This window comes from Sciurus carolinensis, chromosome 14 (assembly GCF_902686445.1).
Source record: "Sciurus carolinensis chromosome 14, mSciCar1.2, whole genome shotgun sequence".
Lineage (NCBI taxonomy): Eukaryota > Metazoa > Chordata > Mammalia > Rodentia > Sciuridae > Sciurus > Sciurus carolinensis.
The window spans coordinates 51279704-51299780 of NC_062226.1; the positions used below are offsets into that span (position 1 = coordinate 51279704).

Here is a 20077-nt window from a genome sequence, read left to right on the forward strand (position 1 = left end):
TAGTTTTTACTAGTTTATCTCTAAATAATAATACATACTAAATCCAGGATCAATAGATTAATTATGAAATATGATCACAGAAGTGATGGTCAGACCATAGTTAATCCACTAAAGTATATCTTTAAACATAACACTTCATTTTCAGTAATCTAACTACTACCAACCTTTTCTGTCTAGGTAATTTCATGATAATAATGTATTCTGAAGTGTGAGGTCCACAAGAACAGAGATTTTTGTCAGTTTTTGTCACAACTAAATAGCTAGAACCTAGAAGAGTGCCTAGTATATATTAAAGGTACAATAAATATTATCAAATAAATATTGTTAAATGAATGGGTTTCCTTTGTTCAAAACTTGCTATTCAGAGTCTCCTGTTGATGCTCCAAACACTGATGGTGATTTCTCTTTCTTTTTTAGTTTGTTATTTCCTTGAAACATGAAACAGCACTCTTCCTTCAAATATTAGAAATTAATTGAAGACCTGGCACATCTGTGCTTCTAAATAAACTACATCCAGAACAGTGTCTCATGGCCGCAGTGATAAATGAGGCCACCAGAGGGCCCCTATCTTCCCACCTACTGTTATCAACACCTTAATGCAAATCAACTTTGAAATTAATTTGCATTGCGTTTGAACCTATACCATTGTGAAGGTCATAAAAAGTCCCCTCCATGACCTTCAGGAGAGAAGTAATGAAAAATCATGACAATTGTGGGAGAATCTAAATAATAATGCCATAAGAGAAAAAAGACCACAGAATGGTTTCTATACTTTATTCCTAGGTATTAACTCACAAGTTCAAGAACAACAACAACAAAATGCATATCCAATGAACACAAATAAAATTCATCATTCTGAATGCACAACAATTGCTTGGCAACTATTTTCTGACCTCCATTGGAAGTCAAAACTCATAAATAGTTCTTAATATTTTTACTGTATTTGGAGTTATATTCCCTGCAAACTTCTCCCCACAGGTCACTGCAAGGAAAATTCCACCTTCTTGTTTCCCCAACACTTAAGAAAGCTCTGGAGCCTAGATGTCTGAATTCATATCCCAGTTCGGCCATTCACTGGCTATGTGGCTTTGGATAAATTGTCCAATCTCCATCAGCCTCAGGATCCCCATTTATTAAAGGGAACAGAGGTGGTTATAATACTTATTACTGCCTGGATTCAATGAGATGTATTACATATAAAACATTTGGCATATATTTAGCTTTCTATAAAATTACCTATTATTACTAAAATTGCTGATTTGCTGTAAAATTATTCTTCAGTTTGTCCAGTTCCAACATTTGTTGGGCTTTTCTAAAAATCACATGCTCTTAGACATTCTTTCCTTCAAAGAAGTAAGGTAAGAAAGACTTAATATATGCATTAGTTATAAATGCATTTGAGGTTCATAACTAGTCAGATGAAATCTGTGTAACTAATGCCAGACACCACTAACAGATTGTGTTTGATTGGCATATCAAAATTGTTCATTAGTAATTGTGAGAATTGCTCAAACAATATAATAAAGTATATTAGCAACATCTGGATTTTTCAGGGGAAGGCAAGAGATAGCAGTGGTAGATGGGTTATTAACTCCTAAATTAAATGAATTAACACTGGTGCTTAGTATCCTGAGTACAGAAATAGCCTGAAGCCCTCCCTGCCTCTCTCCCTCTCTCTCTCTCTCTCTCTCTCTCTCTCTCTCTCTCTCTCTCTCTCTCTCTCTCTTCTCTTTCTCTCCATTTATAAAATGGGAATTACTGTCTTCTATGCACCTACTTAATAAGAAAGATTAAATAGTTCTTTAAGAAGCGGACTTAAATAATCACCATGACTATTAATTTAACCAGTGGAACAGGCAGCTCGGGAACTTTGACTACTCACACAGAAACAGAGTTCCTGTTCTATCTGGGTGGCCTCACTCACCCAAGGCCACCTGGTTGGTTGCATTTTAAGTAGCCACAGTCATGAACCATAGAAGGCACCTAGCAGAATCTTGTCCTCAAGGATCTTACAACTTCTAGTATTCAGAAGAAGACTATGTGGAAAAACTGGGTACAGGATATACCCAATATAGCTATGAGACGCATTTAAAGAACTATTTAAAAGTTTGTGCTATTTCCCCAGTGGAGTACACAAGAGGATTATTTGGGATGCAAGAAGAAATTTACTAGGACTCTTTCTATTTATTTTTGTCTTTCAAAAGAGAGGAAAGAAATTAGTCCATGTTTAATTAATGGTTAACAGTAGCAGATAGAGAGATGATGGTAAAAATTCACATTATGCCTGTTATTTGTCCAGAATGTTTCTGGTAATGGTACATGACCATTGTAATTTGGAGACACTGGTTACCTACAATCTTATAGGTTTAATTTGTCAGCAATGAGGCAGGTCTGCATCCTGACATTACCCTGGCATCCTTGCCTTACTAAGGATTCCCAACTTCCCAACATTCCCATGTTACAGGGGCTCCCTAAGATGAAATGCCTCTTCTTACCTGTATCTGCCCTCTCACAGGGTTAACTTTTTTGAAAGGACCTTATTTAACTCTTCAGCCAAATCGTGACTTTCAACAGGCACCTGGTGCTCCCAGGTGCTTACACTGGGTGTACTCACAGATTATCCCTGTACACTTAGCTTTCCAGAATACAGAAGCCTCTAATCCCAAATACACCCAGGAAAGGAAAACATTCCAGGAAACATGAGCTCATGACTGACCTGCAGTCTTTCTGCTCCAGATACTCCTCTTTTTTAAACACCCTACCAAGTCAAAGTATTCAGTTCAAATCCCAGAATTTCAGAGTTGTGGGGCTCCTTTCAGTTCAGGTCTGGGTTCTACCTTCTCAGAATCTTCCACGTCCAGGGAGCCTCCTGATCAAAGCCAGGCCCCCTAAAATACAGGAGATACAAGATGCCAACCTAGCTTTGCCAACCTTGTGTCCTTCAAATGGGGTGATTCATGGGACATGGTCAGGAGCCAAGTCAAGAAAATAGAATCTGTTGTGTCATCTCCTTCTGCCACAGCTGCCAAACTAGGACCCGCCCAATTGACCATCTTCTAGTGTCCTACACAAATCACCTCTCACCATCCTCATCAATAAACTTGTCCTGCTTCCCAGAGAGGCCACCCTCTTCCCAAACCCAGTTCATGACCTGAATCTACTTTTGTGATGGAACTGTTTTCCCTTGAGGCTCCTAATATTAATAAAGATGATAATAGAGTTAGTATGTACTGCTTATTGTGTACCAAACTTTGGCCTAAGCACTCATATGAATTAACTTATTAGCCCTCACAGCAGCCCTCTAAGGTAAATACTCTTATTATCAACATTTTACAGACAAGGGAACAAATGCATACAGAGATTAATTAACTTGCTCAAGGTCACACAACTAAGAAGCCACAAAAACAAGAAAATGAATCAGTCGTCTGGCCCTAAATTTCATGTAGCACCACTTCCCATTTTACTTTTTTTTTTTTTTTTTTCTTACACAGATCTTTAAAAAGCAAAATACTGTTCCTTAGCTGTTTCTAGGCAATTTCTCTTCCACTCTCATTCTGGAGATGTCTGGTCTCAAAGTTTCTTTCTCCTATCCCAAATGTTTCATGACAATGGGGATTATTCAAACAAATGAACAAAGGGCTTTGCTTCTGAATGTGAGCTTTCCTGACCCACTTCTTACTTAGGTCATTTCTACCCTTTCTCTCCATTCTGATGTATCTCTTTAAGCACGACTGTGAATTGTGTATTTCTGCTTCCTGGGCTGCCAGTTTCAGCACTTCTTTAATCTTTGAGATTCTTACTTTCCTGAAGGACTGGGATTGTGGAATAATTTCCCAACAACCAGCAGTAAAGTAATTTGAATTTGTATCTTAGTATTTCTGTCTTCGAGAACTTATTTAATCTCTTCTCTAATGTTTTAGGGAATACGCTGAGTCATCATAAAAGGAGGAGCAGGAGATGAGTTTCCATCTGATGGAGAGGTGGCCAAGTTCCTTTCCTTTTAGATTTCCAACTTAAGGCTTTTACCCCTTTTATCTCTCTTTTCAGTACGTTTTGAGGTATACATACTCCTTTTTACCCAGGAGTGTCTTTGTTTACTACAGATAATGTATTGAAAGAAGAAGAAAACATCATTTTATGCTTCATGTCATTTTTTAAAATGAATATCATTTAATTCATCCCTCATACATCATGTTAAGCAAAATAAGTTGAACACAGACAAGTATTTCATGCTTTGTCGCATATGTGGAAACTTCAAAATAAAAATTAAAAAATTAATTTTTAAAAAAATATGATCTGAAAGTAGAAGAGAGACAGGTTGGGGAGTGGGGAGAGAAGAGGATGAGAGTGGGTAGCAGAGAGAGTGGACAAGATCTTTGCACAATATATGCATGTGTGGAAATGTTACAGTGAAGCCCATTAATCTATACAATTTACTTGTGTTCATTATAATAATTTAAAAATCCCTCATCTAATCTTTCTAGATTCTAAGATATTAAAATTCATGTAAATTAAATATTGGATTGGTATTTGAATCACTGGCATATTTATTCTGGATCACATTTATGACAAAGTAATGCTTTTAAATTTATCTCCTTAGGCTTCATAGTGCCTGTGAGTCTTTGGCATAATCAACTTAGCACATGTCATAGGACTTGGTATAGAAAGTTATGGTGATAGTAGTTGTTGCTGGATTTTTCTGACAATTAAAAATTTTTTTTCCTCTGTGTCTGATGCCAAATCATTGGCCAGGAAAACTACCCCTTATTTTATAATTTCTTTTTCCCACTTGATTGTGTGATTTGCAGGTGGCAATTACATGGCAGAATGAACCATGGCTACTATTCTCTAACTGAGTGGTCTTAGGAAGCTAGGCTGTGCAATATCTGCCTAATTTTGATGTGTAGGGAGTGGAAGTGGGGGCCTCTATCTGGGGTAAAGCACCGTTCACAGTAACATCAAAACTACACTTCATATTCTGCAAAATCATCCTCAACCAGTGGCTTTCCAGAGTGGAAGATAGAAAATTTAATGACTGGAGAATGATTTACAACATTTAAAATGCTTCCAAATACATAAGATGCTTTACTATTTGAGGAAAAATACTTCCACATAGGTTAGATGTTTCCTTCTACTTTCAAAACAATTCTTGAATAAGTGCACAATTCCGGTATAGAACAACAGCGGTTATGAACAGCCTCATTCTATTGCTCAATTTAGGGGCAGTGGCCACAGGACCAGCTTGTAATTAGGAAGAAAACTGGTTTCAAATGAATAAAGATATACATTACAGAATACTTTCTTGTAAGTAAAAGATGCATTATGTACATCTTGCCCTGGTAGAAGTTCAGCTGTCATGAATGGATAGGGGTCTTGCCTTGGCATACCAATGTCCCAGCCTGGGTTCCTTCAAGATGTGTTTAATGGTGCTTGGGATATAGCTTAGTTTATAGAGTGCTTGCCTGTCAAGCTCAAGGTCCTGGGTTCAATCCCCAGCACTGGAAAAAAAAAAAAAGATGTGTTTAATGAATTCTCTAAAATAATCCTCAAGAAATGCTGTGTACACCACAGACTGGTTTAACAAATTTTCCTACAGCTGACATAACCTTTGAACCAACCACTAGGATTTGGGTTTTCAAATTAGTTCAGCCCAAATTGATAGTATTGGTGTATGAAATACACTGAGTAATAATGGATGGTATTAAAGTTGGATGGCATAATAATTGATGGTACTAAAATTACAGGGATTAAAAACAAAGCCCAATGTAAGAATGGAAAGATTAATCTTTAAAGTCTCATTAGTCTCTGCTTGAAGGAGTCGTCTTCTGTAATATCCATAGAACAAATTTGCCAAGAAGTAATTAATGGGACATCAAGTTAAAAAGTTTTTGCACAGTAAAGGAAAAAAATTAGTACTGTGAAGAGGGGACTTGCAGAATGGAAGAAAATATTTGCTATCTATTCTTCTGACAGAGTGTTAATATCTAGAATAAAGAGCTCAAAAAACTTTACAACAAAAAATCAAATAACCCAATTACAAATGGGCAAAGGAATTAAACAGACCCTTCTTGGAAGAAGAAATACAAATGGCCAAAAAATATATGAGAAAATGTTCAACATCACTAGCAATTAGGGAAATGAAAATCAAAACTACACTGAGATTTCATCTCACACCAGAATGGCAGCCATCAAGATTTTAAACACTAATAGCCAGGTGTGGTGGTGCATGGCTGTAATCCCAGCAACTCAGGAGGCTGAGGCAGGAGGATCACGAGTTCAAAGCCAGCTCAGCGATATATCAAGGCCCTAAGCAACTCAGTGAGACCCTGTCTCTAAACAAAATATTAAAAAAGACTGGGGATGTGACCCAGTGATTGAGCATCCCTGGGTTTAATCCCGGGTATCAAAAATATATATACAAATAATAATAAATTCTGGAGAGGATGTGGAGAAATAGAAACACTTTTATGCTCTTGGTGAGACTCTAAATTAGTACAATCACTATGGAAATCAGTATGGAGGTTCCTCAAAAGACTAGGCATGGAACCACCATAGGACCCAGCTTTACCACTCCTTAGTATTTATTCTGAAGAATTAGTCATATTATCACAGTGATTCATGCATACCCATGTTTATAGCAACACAATTCATAGTAGCCAAACTGTGGAACCAGCCTAGGTGTCCATCAGTGGATGAATGAATAAAGAAAATGTGGTATATTCACATAATGGAGTTTTATTAAGTCATAAAGAAAAAGGAAATTATGTCTTTGCAGGAAAATGGATAGAACTAGAGACTGTCATGTTAAGAGAAGTTCAAGTGTTGTGTTTTCTCTCATATGTGGAGGCTAGAGAAGAAAAACGAAAAGAAAGGTGAGGGTGGATCTCCCAAAAACCAAAGGGAGATCAGCAGAGGAAAGAGACCAAGGAGTAGGAAAGGGGGGGAGGGGGAAAGTACGAGGGAGTTGTATTGGTCAAATTGTGTTGTATTTTGTGCATGTAAGAATATGTAACAACAAATCCCACTATTATGTACAACTACAATGTACCAATAAAAATGTGAAAAACTTTTTTTAAAAGAATGAAAATTAGGGACTGAGGTTATGACTCAGTGGTAGAGTGCTCACCCAGCCATGTGTGAGGCCCTGGGTTCAGTCCTCAGCACCGCATTAAAAAATAATAATAATAAAGGTATTGTGTCCATCTACTACTAAAAATATTTTTTTAAATGAAAATTAAAAAAGAATAAATTAGCCAGATGGTCAATGACCCTGAAAATAAATTCATGACATCAAGGTCAACCAAAAACCTATTGGCCATACACATTAAGATCATTTCTTTGTCCCCGTCATTCATTATTTCCAATGTGACTAAAACCCCTTTAAAACTGAATTCCCATCAGCTGCAGCAGATGAGTCTGCTTCAAGGTGCAATTAAAGCAAGCCTACATCAGGTGAACATCAGGAACTATCAATAGATGTGGGTGAACCCCTGAAAGTGGGCAATTATCACCATGCCCCCTTTTGTAACAGGGCTACATAAAAGGAAAGTGCAGAGGAATTTTAAATGGCCTCAGCTGTCATTTGTATATCTACCTAAATTTACATCTTGCTGCCTGATGCATATTCATATCTGCAAATCACATTTGAAAGAAAACTAAAGATGTCAACTTCTGTTGACATTAAACAGTGGAAATTTTTATGTAGGCTTTCAGACCTTTCTCTGAAATCCACTTTTTTTTCCTTCACAGAATCTATGTACAGGGTATTTCCTTCCATTTATTGTGTTTCATGACCCTCCAAGCTTGTGAGAGAAAAAGGAAGTCAGTGAGGCAGATATTTTTTCTCTCTTTCAGACCAAAAGACAGGTTTGGATATTTTTTTTTTCTCCCTCAAATAATTTCATAAAGTATATTTTTTAAAATCCAAACGCTCAGCTGGTGTTATTTTTGCTCTTCTGAAGCCCACCCTTTTCTGTTTTTTTCCTGTTCCTTCTTGTTCTTGGGTATCCCTGGGATATCAATTCTAACTCATAATTATTTGTCTGCCATTTAACCACAAGGTATAAATTTGCTAACTGAAAAGGTGTGCTCTGACAGTTAATCTCGATGTATGTCCAAAGGCTGAGCTCACTGCACTGGAAAATTTCCCCAGAGGATTATTCTGTAGAATAGGGGCCATTTGTTGAGCTGTCTGAGGTGTAAGAAGAGAAATTGAAAGGACCTGCCAGAGAGAAGCAGGCTCATGTGGTCCCTTTCAGAGCTGAGAGAAAACAAAGGATAATTTCCAGTCCACTCCAGTCACCAAGTATGTTCCTCAGAACCAGGATTTCAGGGTGTTGCTTTGTTAGAGTTTTTAAAGATGTAACCTAGAAAGACCTCCAAATCAGGGCGTCTTCTGGCAAACTTAGTCATTCCCATAGGCCATATTCAGAGATTATCATCAACACAGAACCTTTTGTCTGTAACTAAGACACACAAGTTCTTCAAGGATCTATAAAAGTATTTGGAACCAGAAGGAAAAAAAATATATTGGAGTGTTCCAAAGTTCAAAAACATATCCATAAAGATCAAGATTATTAAATATTTAATTGAATGTCTACAAAATATCTAATATTAACCTCATTATCAAATGTACTTTTCTTGAAAATTACCTGTGAAAACAAATCAGGCATTCAATTTTCTCACTTTCCAAAATTTTGAACATGCTGATCATAAATAAATTACACATGGCCAATAATTTGAAATTCAAAATTTTAAGAACCCTCTTTGTTTTTTACTCAGGAATGTATATTTCATGTGGGATATGGAAGCACTTTAATATTCTTTTTTTGATGCGTGTGGCCGAAAAAAAAGAAGACCATAGCCCGTGAAGTTCTGCAACAGCTCTGCACCTATCACCTTTTCTCCATGTGTATAATTTTTCCTGCAGGTGCATATCCGCTCAGATTCTAATTGAGGTGACCAGAAGGCAAGGTTGAGTGAGGGAGGTTCTGCCTTGCTGTTGCTGTAAGCACCCATAGTTGAGGCAAAGTGACAGGGCAGGTCACTTAGACCTAAGGCACCTGTGCATCACTGGAGAAATCACAGGATGGTGCCTAGTTCTGCCTAAGACCAGGAGTTTGCATTGAGATGGAGAAACAAAGCCATGAGCTGGGTCATATGGGAATTCCAAAGTCTCCTTGCCTAAACTGTGTTCTTTCCAATAGATGACCAAACCTTCTTGTGCCCTCATTTTCTAGCCAACCCTTCCCAACTAGACAGAGTTCCATTTTAGAATAGAAAATTGGAAGTAGAGAAGCCACAAGAAAAAGTGGATTATCTGACTTCTGTGTATAGTTGATCCTGGTCATTAATTCAGCAGTCTAACTTCTTCAGGGCTTATTTTATTAACCGTATATAGGATAATGAATACTGACTCGCTCCAAACATGGAAAGTGATCCTTCTTTGTAATCCCACCTCCTCTAACAATAACCACTAACACTAATTTTTGCAGATTTTTTTCCTTTACATATTAATACTAAATAGTACCAAAGTACTATTAATTTATCTTATGAAGTGATATAATAATGAATAATGTTTTTAAAATAAATTTCCTTTTAACAGTATTTCCTAGATATTACCCATTTCAATACATGCAGATTCACCTCATTCACTTTGATGATCCCGTGGTATTCCACTGCATGTCTGGGCTATAATTTATTTAACTGGCCTCTAATACTGGCCATTTAGGTTGGCCGTTCAACTTTGACCTCTTGAGAGAATGGATTATGTGCCTGAATATGCAACTATATATCGTCTAGAAATATCAACTCCTTGCCCCCTGTTTTGTCTTATTGCAAGAGTAGAAAGAACCAAATCTTTCTCTATATTGACACCTATTATTAAATGTAAACCCTATGTGTAATTTGTCTTTTATTTATTTATTTATTTATTTATTTATTTATCTATCTTTTGTTTTTGCCTTTCTCTCTTATATGCAGTCATCTACAGCCAGGGACAAGGATGAACCAACTCTACCGGTAGGGACCAGTGGCCCTGTTTGCCTGTTCCCATGCCTGTGGAGAGTGTGGGGCTGGGTTGGGAGGAAATCGGACTGTGTGGTCAGCAAATCATCCTCTCCCTTGGAATACGTATATGGTTTAATCCATGGGGCAAGTGTATACTCTGTCCTACGATGAATAACAACTGAATTATGACATTTGCTGACAATTATTTTGGGTCCTAGGTTTCAAAAGTTTGAATTTTCTCTGCCATTGGGCATGAACTTTTTCATGAAAAAGTTGAAAGAGTGAGAAATTTCAAAACTACATTCCAAGGGATGTTGAGCTGATATTTGGTCGGGGACAGCGTGGAATATAATGCTCGATAACTGTTTTCTTTGTGTATCGCATGCACTTACTTTTTAGTTGAAAATTTCTTTTGGTTCCACCAAAAGAAATGCTGCATGAAACATATATATTCAGCATATACATAATGCCTGAAAGAATGTTTTAAGTTATTCCTTAGGTAAAATTCTATTCTATTGAAGATGCCTACAGCAAAGTTCTTCCAGTTTCCCAGAATAAGGACCACAGTAACAATGGTTATGAGAGATAATTAGCAAGAGACACATTTTCCGGTCCCTGTTCAATTAGTGTCTCACACTTAGTATTGTGCAACATGGCAAGGAGAGGACTTCTGAGTCCTTGTGTTGAGATATTAATGGTTACATATCAACTTTATTCAAGTCTCCTCACCTTAATACATATTACTATATATGTTAAGATAGTATCTTAATATATATTAATACTATGAGCCTTCATCATCTGAACCCTCTATAACTTAATAGTTAATACAATGCATTTAAAAGTGTTACAGACTTTTAAGGCTAAAAAGACTAGTAATGAAGATACTTATATCCCTGTCCTTCCTCACTTAATGCTCAAAGACATAAGACATTCATTGAGAGCCCAGAGGATTCTAGATCAAGTACTAGGCGACAGACACAAACCTCAGTCTCTTCCTTTGAGGAGCTCATGATCTCTTTCACCATTGAGACACCTCTGATTCTTCTCTGAACACTGTTGAGTTGGAAGTATGATTTTAATAAAATCACAATGATAATAAATTCAATGTCTCCATGTATCTCACTTGGAGATTTTACTTATATTTCAAGCTCACTACATGTTTCATATTTGCCACCAAATATTTGAACTATGATCATTAATAAGTACTTAACAAAATAAGGGACATGTTGGCAACAGTTTAGAAATACTGCCCAAGTTAACCAGATCTCATTAGTAGAAGTCTTAATGGTCTAATGTGTGTCTTGAAACTCTAAAGAAGAGTTGGTTTAGCATTTTCTAAATCTAGTTAATTATGGGATCTCTTATGGAACTTTTCTTGGAAAACGCTCTGTGGGTTCAAAGCACAATCAAATACTTTGGAAAACCCTGTAAAATATTAGAAGACTACATTGAAAATAGTATTTTATTTTTATTTGACCTCAGAAAAATTTAATGTTAAGCTTTAGGACCAAAATTTCAATAAAAAGTTAGTTCATTTATATTATAGTACCTTAAATCTTCCCCCTTAAATCTATTTGTCTATAAAGCTTAGCTGCCTCTGAGCATCTTCCCCTGTGATAAGCAGCACAAAATCAATCAAGGAGAAGAAAGCAGTTTCTCTTTGAGATAAAAATCTGTCAAAATATAGTGAGTAGTGTGGTGGGTTTTACTTTTAGTCTATTTGCTTCTGGAGATAAAAGAAAAAGAGTTTGTTGGTAAACTTGTCTCTAGAAGCTCATTCATCCTCTCACATCTCAGATCCTTTTATTTGGGTAAAGGATCACAACTAATATGAGTTTTTGCAAAGAACCACCTTCCTCCCGGAAGCCAGGAGGCTTTTCCAGGGATCCCCAGGGTAGAAGGCTCTCTCTCTTCAGCTCTCACTAACTCAAAGCACAGTGCTTTCTGTATTAGAGCTGCAGTCCCCAGGATGGAGACAAGGTCTCCCAGGAGATATGCAAGCTGATCCTTTGAGGAGCAAGAATAAAGACATTGGCACCTTCTTCATATGCTTTCTATATTATTCTTCTTAGTTTAAAAAAAAGTCGTATATGCTCATATTTTAGTGTGTATGTCTATATAGATAAGGATCTTAATGTGAACATTGATATCAATATAGACTTATTATATAATTATAGTTTGTTAATATTGATATTTATATACACTCAAAAATTTTACCAATGGGATGCACCAATCCAAAAATTTTAGGGACCACCCACTTCTTTAATACCATCTCTGAGAAAAACAGACCTGAGATCCATGCCTCTGTCTCTCACTTTTTATCTGTGTGACTTGGACATTCATTGCACTTCTCTAAGACTGTTTCCTCATCTACTTAGAACCAAGACTAATAGGATCTACTTCATGGGGTTAACTTTGAGAATGAGATAAGCAAATGATGTGTTGCATGTAGCACGTTGCCTTGCATTGACTAAGCTCTAAAACAACTATAAGCAATTAAATCATTTGGTAGGAGAGGTTGTGAGAAAGCTATCCCCCAGGAGGTTAGAAATGTACTCTGAAAACCTTTGGTTGAATGGTGTATGTTCATGTGATAGAAATGAATGTCCACCAGGCCTGATGAGGGTCTTATCTTAATGCACTGGCCATTTACTTCCGAGAACTAACAGTATCTTTGGTTTCTCTGCTCAGGCTAAGCCGCGCCTACAGCGAGGCGGAAGTTCTGCTTCCCTCCACAACAGTCTCATGAGGAATAGCATCTTTCAGCTCATGATACACACCCTTGACCCACTCGCCGAAGGTAAACATCAAGCTTTGGTGTGGGAGCTTGTGATGGGGAAAGGGGATATCAAAGAATTTTCTTCACAAAACATGTTAATGCCTGTCAAACTCCTCTTGGGTAGCATCTGCCAGAGGAAGCCCTGCCCTGTGATGTGCTTTGTGTACCACAGCTCAGTTTGGGGTGGGTGGCTTTGTACCAGGAGTAAGTAGGTTGTGAGTTCCATGTGCCATTTCTGTCTTTTGATACCTCCAGTATAAATACAGCTTACTATGAGGCAGAGGACAGGAAGGTTTCCCTCCCACCCAGCTAGAATAGCAGTTTTCTTTTATCATCCTAAGTTTCAAAACAGAATTGTTCATGCAGAGAAGTTGTACACCTTAAAAAAGAGAGAGAAAAAGAACTCCAGGATTTAGGAGGGCCTTGAGAAATTTGGGAAATGATGTTCATGGCAGAACATTGATATTGCGCTGATTTTTTTTTTTTTTTTTTTTTTTTTTTTTTGGTAGTTGGAGGTGGGGCGGAGTGTGGGGGGAGAGTGAGCATCTAAACATCCAAAGATCTGTACGGTAACTACTCAGGAGCTGTCATTGGGGAACCTCCCAGGGTAATTATAAAGATATTCCCAAAAGTCCAGTATTGTGTTTTTGTGGTTTTACTTGGCACGATGAAGCCAAATGCATCAGGTTTCTTCAGTTGCATCTCAATATCATATAAAATTAATTTTTCCAGTGGATAAATATCTGATAGGTCAAATAAATATCAGAGTTTTGCCAGTAGCAAGAGCTTTCGATATAACCAAGTCAGTTCTGCTTTACCACGAACCTTACAATGAAGGCTAATGTTACACAGGCACTAAGAGGGGTCCTGGGAAGAATATGACCTGAGAAACAGGTATGTGTACTGAACACAAGGGCTTTGGTTGCTAGTCCTACCACATTCATCATAGGTCTCATCCAGTATCAAGCTTTGCTAAGGAATTTAAAGGGCACAGGCAACCAAGAGACTCACATGATGTTAAGAAAACTCTGGAACCCCAAGAGCAACTCCCTGGCCCTACCTTCCCTCACTAGACACACACCTCTCCCCCAGCAGAATAGGAGAGGCCACAAGGTCACCTCCCTCTGCAGAGCATGGAGAATTTCTGTTATGAAGCATCTCCCTGTTATATCCCAAAGAGGTGTCCCCCAGCATGCCCTGCTTCATAGATTCCACTACAGTTTGCAAGTGATAATCCTTTGTCAGGGGCATCATTACTCTATTAACCCAGAGGTCCACCTAACAAAGGGTTTGGACCTGTTCACCAGTCGCCTTCTTTCCTTGGGTACAACCACGGAGCAAGGAGTAAAGGAATCGCAGGCCAACTGCCACAAAGCCGTCATTGTGTGATTTTGGGCAAGTGAAGGTCTCTCTAGAACCTGGTTTCTTCATCTGCAACACTATTTCTCATGGTTGGGCACTTTATCGTTGATAAAGTATTTTCATACTTGTAAACTTGTGCTTCGCAATCACACTTCCTAGCTAACATTAGTCTCCTTTCATAAAACATTGGAACCCCTGCCCAGGCTCAAGCTTCTCTCCTGTGCTCCCTGTGTCTGCACTTTCTTCCAATCACCCTCCCTGCTTCCCACAGAGGCTACCTAGCTGGTCTTCACTTCTTCCATTGCCTCTGTCTACACACAGTTTCCACATAGCAGCCCAAGCATCTTAAAGTCAATTGGGTTATGTCACTCCCACTTATAATCTTCAGAGTTACCAGGGCTCTAAGAAAAATTATGAAACCCTTACCATGGTCTACATGATCTTCCTTTTGTTCCAAACTCACTTGGGCTCACTTTGTTTTAACCACAAGGGTTGCCATCTGCAGACAGTCACCTTTTGGCCTCAGGATCTTTGCCGTAGTCTGTTCCCCCGACCAGAGCACTTTTCCCTCCATCCACCCCCTCCCATTTCTTCCAGCTCTACTCCTTCCATTCTTCCTGACCATCCAGTATAAATCAAGGCCCCAACCCTCTTCTCTCAGTGCACTCTTTAGTTTTACCTTATCACACACCTAGGAATTGACCTAGGAATTGTGTGGTTATGTGTTTGTTGCCTGACTGCCAGGATACAGTAAGTTTGCGGAGAGCAGGAGGCTCTATGTTGTTCACTAGTTGTCACCAGGTCCTAGCCAAGTACCTTGTGCATATAGTAGCTGCTAAGGCTCCAAACCTGGTCGAAGTCATGATATTGAACTGACACGTGATTCTGAAGCTCCTAAAGCTATACAGGTTTTAAAATGTAGGTGAATTGTTTCCCGGTTATTTTGAGCCATTATCTGTCTTTTCTACCCCATTTTCCTTGAGAATTGAATAAGAGAAGAGAGGAAACATTTCATCTACCCCAACTCAATCAAGAGCAAGTGACTGTTTATTTTTGGCAAGGCAGTGTTATGTAGTAATTAAAAGGAAAGATCCAGATCCACACTCTGGATTCAGAGTGCATGACCTTCAATAAGTTACTTCACCTCTCTCTACCTCAGCTTCCTCCTCTATAAAATCAGGATGATACATACCAAATCTGCACTGTAGGGTTATTGTAAGGATTATAAGAGTGAATATGTACACAGTATTTAACACACTGCCTAGCACACCAAAGTACCCTAAACAGTTTGGAATTATTCTGCTTCACTATTTAGAAAAGTAATATTGTTTTAATTTTATAATATTCAAAAATTATAGTGAAAAAAAAATGCCTTCCTCCTTCATCAACCCCTAACCCTCAATTTTCTCTAGTTTCTCAATTGTCTCTTGAAGAAACCACTGTTATCAATTGTTATCTTGGGACTCTTTAAAGAGATATGCTATCATATAACTGTCTGTGTGTGTGTGTGTGTGTGTGTGTCCTTGTCCACAGGTCCCCGCCATCTATATTTCTCTTTTTGTTTGGAAGAATTCAGTTTTCGATAGGGCTTGTTTGTATTTTTCCTGTGTAGAGGGGAGGTTGTGTTTTGTTTCTGTGAGATAAGAGGAAGTAAATCTGGGTTGTCTGAGTAGGGCCCTCAGTTATTTTCCAAAACACCTGGTCCTTGTGGAGCTATGCTGCAATTAAGCTATTTGTTCCTGCCATGGTGAGATGTGCCTCCTGAATCCGGCGCCTGCTTTCAAGGTGAACCCTCTCCCTGAAAGACATGGAGGGCTCCAGTAGTGTGAATCTGAGGGATGCTGGGAGCCCTAATCAGTTCTGGACCTGAGTGATTAGAAAATATGGAAAGCACTTCAATGCTTTAAAATTGCTCCATAGCACACGGCCAAGAAAACAGATTGCTCTGGTACTTTTCCCCCAAAATTCACAATCATTTACCCTTCCAAGAACAGCCAAAAAACCTTAACCCACAGCTCTCAGAAATAGTCATCTCTCTTTTAGTTTGCATCAGATCACTTGAATTCACATGTCCTTGTGCCAAAATGCCACCTTTGAACAATGTTGAGCTTACAGGTTACAGCACCAAGTTAACTCCAGGAACATTGCAGTACCTTCCCTACTGTGCTAAAGGACAGTCCATTGATGTTCCTGACATTCACCCGAGTAATGCATTGGCACCACTGGAATCAGTGAGCGTTCACAAAGAGACATATTCAATTTCATTTGAAAACATCATCCAGGATAGATGACCTAGGAAAACACATTTCCCTTTGTCTCATTTCTGCCACTCAGGTGTTTTTTCTTCTAAAATTCAGTGATTGAGCCCTTACTAAAAGCTTTCATTAGTGGTTGGTTCAGCCTCAGAGTCTAAGTCTCAAGATCCAGCGGTGTTTGTGTTTCATTCATTTATTGAAATGTCACAAATCACCCCAACACTCAGTGGCTTAACACCGCTACCACATTGTTATCACTCATGATTTTGTGCATCAGGAGTTTGAACTGGGATCAGGTGGGTGATTTTCCTATTCTATGTGGTATTGATGAAGGTCATTTGTTGGTGTCCAGCTGGTGGATAGGTAGGTTAGAAGGTCCAAGAGAGCCTCACTCACATGCCTGTCACCTTTGAAAATATAAGTGGAAGGTTGGGCTTAGCTGGGCACCTCTGATTCCCATTATGTCTCAAGGCCTTTCCACATAGCTGGACTTCTTACTTGGTAGCTAAGGGTTCCAAGAGCAAATCTTCCTGGAGGCCCAGGAAGAGCTACAAGGTTTGCATGACCCAGATCGGGAAGTTCCAAGATATCACCTACATTCCATCAGTCAAGCAGTCCCTAAAGCCAGCCCAGACCCAAGGGAGAAGCTGCAGCTCTATCTCTCAATAGGAGGAATACAAAGACTTTGAAACCACTTTAATCCAACCCAGACGGTTTCAGGGACACACATCGCAGATCGTTTGTATGTGTGTTGTTGTTTGGCATGCCCTGGGCATCCACACTGTGTGGAAGGAACGTGCCAGTCTGCCAAACAAAGCTGAGTGGTGCCTTTTCAAAGACATAAAATTCTGAAAAGGACCTTTTCATGAAAAGAAGGAATCTGCTTACAGTTCTTAAGAATGACTGGAATAAAGATGTTGTTTTCCTTCATAATTAAGCCCTGGGGAACTAGAACTATCAGTCTTTGAGATTATACCATGACTGTCTGAATTGATCTTTCTAAAAAATTCACTGACTTGTACTGATTTTAACATTTTCTCTGGACAAGCCATCATACTTACCTAGGTGTATATCTTTATGAACCTAAAACAAAGATGCTGGATGTAGCACTTTGGGGGTCAAGCATCCTTTCCTGTCAATTTATCTAATTAAAAAATGCCAACGTTTGCAGGGTGCCTACTGCAGGCCAAGCACTCTGCTGGGTACTGCATGTTAACCACCTCATGACTTAATGAAGACAAAAGACAGATTTATGTGGGGACCAGATAGATAGTGTGGATTTAGAGTTTGGTCCTGCTCAGCATGTGCTCTGGAATCAGACAACCCAGGGTTCACGTTGGGCCTCCAGCTCTTGCCCTGAGATTTTAAGATGTTCAGCTTCATGGGCCTCAATTGCCCACTTTGTAAAATTGGATGCTTACAGCATTACTATTATAAGCATGATTGCTGTTACTCAAGCTTTTATGCCCTGGCTTCTTCATTTGTAAAGGGTAAGACAGTTCCACTATCATAAGTTTAGGGTGAGAATTCAATGCATTAATACCCCAAAAGCACATAGAGAACCCCATGACTATTGGCAATTATTTTTGAGTTAAAATTATATTCCATGTCATGTAACAGAATCCAAATGGCTTAACTTAGTAGTTTTTTAGGGTTTAATTATTTTTCTTCAACCAGAACCCAATAGTAAGCAGTCCAAGACAGAGAACCAGTCACCTTCCGCTTTTTTCATTCCTCCATCCACAGTTTGTGTCCCTTATCTTCATCCTTGTAGGTTATACTCGTCTCCATGCTACCTACCATCATATCTATATTCTGGCAGGACGAAGAGAGAGGGGAAGACAGGAAAGTTCTCTCTCTCTCTTTTTTTTTTTTTTTTCATGTAGCCAAGTTTTATTTGAATCTTATAGAGAAGGAAATTAAAAGGTGCACATCCAAAGTGCTCTTATAACTCCATTAAAAGAAAGCTATAGCAAAGTTACATATTTTAAGTTACAGACAGGTTAAAAATACAAAATTATTTTTCTGAACTTCAGGAAAAGAACATTATATTTTTCATCTCCTACAAGTTAAAATATATTTTAATGTAATTTATTGGAAGTTCTCTTTTTTAATCAGAAAATCATCAGGATTAGTCCTGGAAGTAGACTTCTACTTACATCACATGAGACAGAATAGCACTCTGTGACCACCCCAGCTTCCAAAGGAGCCAAAAGCAGGAACACCGCCTCCACACACAGAATCAGGTTGTGCTTGGTTAGAGAGAAGGGAGGGTGGACTTTAGAAAAGCAGCACTGGTGTCTATCACCGTGAAATTACCACGGGGAAATTTCACTCCTGTTTCTCTTGTTGCTGTTGCTACCATTCCTACTTATGAAGACTTGTGCTTTTTTTTGGGGGGGGGGGGGGTAAGAGAAGAAAATCTGCTGAGAATAAAGATGTTCAGGATTGACCTTTCGTAACAAAGGCAGGCATAATGGGAAATGGCAGAAATTCCCTCTTTCCAGCCTGAAAGCCCTGCTGGTGCTGTTTCACTAGTCATGGTTCAGGGAAGTGAACACTGCAGAATGCTGGGTCTTGGGGTGCTCCTGCAAACCCCTGCAGCCCAGGTCCAGCTCCCTAGACTGGGAACTGGTAGGTTGGGAGGCAGGTGACTATCTGTCTCCCAAAGACCTCAGAGAAAGGGGTACCACAGTCTTTCTGGTGATCTGTCACCTTAAGAAAAATAGAAATATTTGCCTAGTGAGCCTGTCCTGGAGCTCAAGGATTATTTACCAACAGGGCTGAGACAGTTTAGGACAGCAGCAGGTCCCCATGTAATTCCTCACAGGGAATTCCCTTGGGGCTGTTTTCCTGACAAAACCTTCAAATATGGCAATAAGATGTCTTAAAATGACACTGGCCTCATATTACAATGACTACCTTATTTGCTGCTAAAAAAAAAAAAAAAAAAAAAAAAAGCAGGCAAATTTCCCCATGGTAATTTCACATCATCAGAGCTAATTGCTGTGCTTCCCAGCCAGCACATGGTCACCTTCCCTCAGAGCAGTTGGGGAGCCAGCCTCTCAGGACAGCTTTCTTCCCTCTCTAAAGTGACTGTGACATCCCAATGCCATCTTTCCCCTGGCTCTCAGTCTGGTTCAGGCAATGGGAAGAAAGCAGGTGGCCTCAATGACCTCGATTCTACAATGTCTTGATTGGAAAAGCCTCACAAATGAGGAGCAAATACCTATTTTATTTACCACCTTCCCTGGTCCCTAGACCATGGATTTTCATTTTTATTTATTTTTTTTAACAGCACAGTCCTTTTGTTCAAAGGAGCTCCCACAGGGAAGAGTGAGTACTTTCTTTAAATGGTTAGAACTGTGAGGAGTTTACTCATCCCAGGTCCTTTATCTGTGTGCCTAATTCAAAAGCCTTCCTTTAGACCAGGGATCACAAACTCAAAGAAAGATTCCACTCACAAATGTGACCACAAAGTACCTAGGAGGACTTTGGTGCAAAAATAATTACCATCGTCATCCTTCCTGAAGAACATAAAAAGAGCTAAATAAATGTTAATATATTGCAAAGATATCCATAGTTCTCAAATTAAACTCTAAATGCAAAGCAATCCTAATTGAACTTCCAAAAAATATTTCTTGGAACTTCATAATTTGATTTGTAAATTTAT

The 20077-nt window shown here is 38.8% G+C and overlaps 1 protein-coding gene across 4 annotated transcripts in view; it reads left to right on the forward strand.

Moving 5' to 3' along the window:
• The window catches only part of Slc24a2 (solute carrier family 24 member 2), a 215745-nt gene that overhangs the window by 121945 nt on the left and 73723 nt on the right, over positions 1 to 20077 (forward strand). For 3 of the 4 annotated variants that reach the window (XM_047524979.1, XM_047524978.1, XM_047524981.1), the window contains exons 3-4: positions 9982 to 10020; positions 12700 to 12808. In XM_047524979.1, the coding sequence (XP_047380935.1) occupies positions 9982 to 10020; positions 12700 to 12808 (148 nt within the window). The remainder of the gene's footprint in view (positions 1 to 9981; positions 10021 to 12699; positions 12809 to 20077) is intronic. The other variant, XM_047524980.1, reaches the window with a different exon arrangement.